The sequence below is a fragment of the Aureococcus anophagefferens genome (assembly GCF_000186865.1).
Source record: "Aureococcus anophagefferens unplaced genomic scaffold AURANscaffold_4, whole genome shotgun sequence".
NCBI classification, from domain to species: Eukaryota; class Pelagophyceae; order Pelagomonadales; family Pelagomonadaceae; genus Aureococcus; species Aureococcus anophagefferens.
In genome coordinates, this window is record NW_008705564.1 from 2,824,020 (window position 1) to 2,826,515 (window position 2,496).

General features: G+C 76.8%; 1 protein-coding gene across 1 annotated transcript in view; it reads left to right on the forward strand.

Annotated features, from left to right (window-relative positions):
- Positions 1-1,465: 1,465 nt before the first annotated feature.
- AURANDRAFT_62391 (hypothetical protein) overlaps positions 1,466-2,496 on the forward strand; it is a gene marked incomplete at both ends in the record, with an annotated part of 5,344 nt that continues 4,313 nt past the window's right edge. Inside the window, one exon of the mRNA XM_009036186.1 lies at positions 1,466-2,488. Within this exon, the coding sequence (XP_009034434.1) occupies positions 1,466-2,488 (1,023 nt within the window). The remainder of the gene's footprint in view (positions 2,489-2,496) is intronic.

Genomic DNA, 2,496 nt, shown 5'->3' on the forward strand with positions numbered 1-2,496 from the left:
CTCCGCGTCGAGCCGCGGCGGGGGCTCGAGGTCGACGCAGTCGAAGAGCCGCCGGAGGCCGCGCCGGAGCTCGCCCAGGGGCACGTAGGCGGCCGCCGGGTCGGCCGGCGGGTGCCCGCCGAGGAAGACGTCCGCGAGGTCCGCGGCCGCCGCGGGCGGCCCGAGCGCCGCGAGCGCGGCCACGGGGGCCGCGAGCGCGCGGAGCAGCGCCGCGTAGTTCGCCTCGACGGGATTGGCGCCGCAGAGCTGGCGCACGGCCGCGGCGACGCGCTTGCCGGCCTCGCCCGCGGCGCGGCGCCGGAGGCTCCGCTCGACGCGGTCCACGGCCGCGGCGTCGATGTCGCCCACGGGCATGCCCAGCGCCGCGAGCCAGCCGACGAGCGCGTCGCCGAGGCACCGCGGGTCCGGCGCGTCGCCGCCGAGCGCCTCGACGAAGACGTTGCCGCCGCGGCGCGTCGCCGCCTGGCACCGCCACCCGCCGCGCGCGCCGTCCGCTTCGCGCGCCTTCGGCCGCGACACGTGCACGACGCCCGCGGCGTCGAGCTCGACGGCGGCGCGTCGCCGCGGCGCCGACGCGTCGACGAGGTCCACGGCGGCCCGCGCGAGCGGCGCGCCGCCCGCGCGGAGGCCCCGGAGCCGGTGGCAGAGGCGGCGCCGCGCGGCCTCGGCGGCCGCGGCGTCGCGCCAGGAGGCCCCGAAGCGCTCGACGGTCACGGCGAGCTCGCCCTCGGCGAGGGACGCGTAGCGCGGGTAGAACGTGAGCCGCGTCGCGGACACGTCCGCGGGGCCGGCCGGCGCCGCCGGCGCCGGCCGCGCGCCGGGGAGCAGCCGGTGCCGCGTCGACGTGTTCGTCATGGCCCAGGTCGTGCGGTTGCCCGTGACGTCGCCGAGGCGCAGCAGGTGCTCGTTGCCGCGGCCGGAGACGGCGCGCGCCTCGCGCTGCTGCTCGATGTCGTCCTCGAGCCGGCGGACCGCGCGCCAGGTGTTCCGGAGCTGGCGCGCCTCGCTGGCCGTCAATAAGTCGGGCCGCGGGGCGCCGGGCGCCAGGTGGTCGCCCAGCGGCGCCTCGCCGCTGTCCTCGAAGAGCATCGTGGGAACGATCAGGCCGCCATCGTCGTTTACCAGTTGCAATCCTACACACCTAGCAATCGAGGCTGCCAGCCATCGTTTACGCGTTGCTATTACGTCGTTGTTGATCTTCGTAGAGCGTGAAGGTGAACCGGACCCGCCCTGAGTATGGCGTGTCCGCGCGGGCCGCGAAGCGAGTCCACGGACTGCGAGTGAGCCCCCGCGCGCCTGGCCCCTCGGAGCTAGATGCCAGCCCGGCCGCCGGTGGCGGTCGCGGCTAGGCTTGGAGTCCCAGTGCCGCAAGGCCTGGTGCCGCAAACCCCCCTGGGGGAGGCCCTCTAGCTGTTAACCTCTCCTACTTTAGTAGCCTAGAACCAGTTTTGCCACAGGGAGGGAGATGTTCAGTGTCGTCGCGGCGGCCGTCTGCGTCGCCTTCGGGGCGGCCGCGCCCGCGCCGCGCGTCGCCTTCGGGGCGGCGTCGCCCGCGCCGCACGTCTACCCCGCGACGGGGATCGTCGTCGACGAGACGGCGTCCCTGACCGTCGGCGGCGTGGCCGTGCCCCTCGCCTTCGAGGCCGGCTCCCCCGCGCGGGGCGTGGGCCCGCCGCCGCTGCCGTCGACGCGCGCGCGCTGGGCGTCGGACGCGGCCCTGCCCTGCGAGCTCCGCGTCGAGGGCACGGCGGACCGCTGGGCCGACGCCGCGCTGCGGGCGGCCGGGCGGGACCTCGACTTCGTTTTGCTCGAGCACGGCGGCGCCGTCGTCGTCCGCTTCTCGCTCGGGCCCGGCCACGCCTACCTCGTCGACGGCCGCGGCGGGCGGCGCTACTACTTCTGGGTCGACGCGACCGCCGCGGCGGCGCGGCCCCCGGGCGCCGTCCAGGTCGCGGCGGGCGCCGCGGGCGCGGGCTGGCTCGAGGCCGCGCTCCGAACGCACACATCCGTGGCCCTCGGGCCGGGCTTCCATGACACCGACGCCTTCGCCCTCCCGCCCGGCGCGTCGCTCTTCCTCGAGGCCGGCGCCGTGCTGCGCTACGACGGCCCGGACCGCGACGCGGATCTGCGCGCGTTCGTCTCCGTCTCCGGCGACGGTGCCTCCCTCGCCGGCGTCGGCACCTTCGACGCCGCGGGCTTCCACGGGCGCCACGTCCTCGCGGAGGACGCGACGAATGTCACCGTCCGCGACGTTTTTTTCCAGGGGTCCCGGGGCTGGGGCCTCCACTTCCGGCGCTGCGCGGCCGTGAGCGTCCACCGCGCGAAGATCTTCTCCGGCGCCGACGGCGTCGACCCGGACGCGTCGCGGGACGTCGCCCTCGACGGCGTCTTCATCCACGCCTGGGACGACGCCGTCGCCGTCAAGACGACCGTCGCCGGGTCGCCCGCGGAAAACGTCGCGGTCGCGAACTCGATCGGTCGACGCAAAGTCCGCGT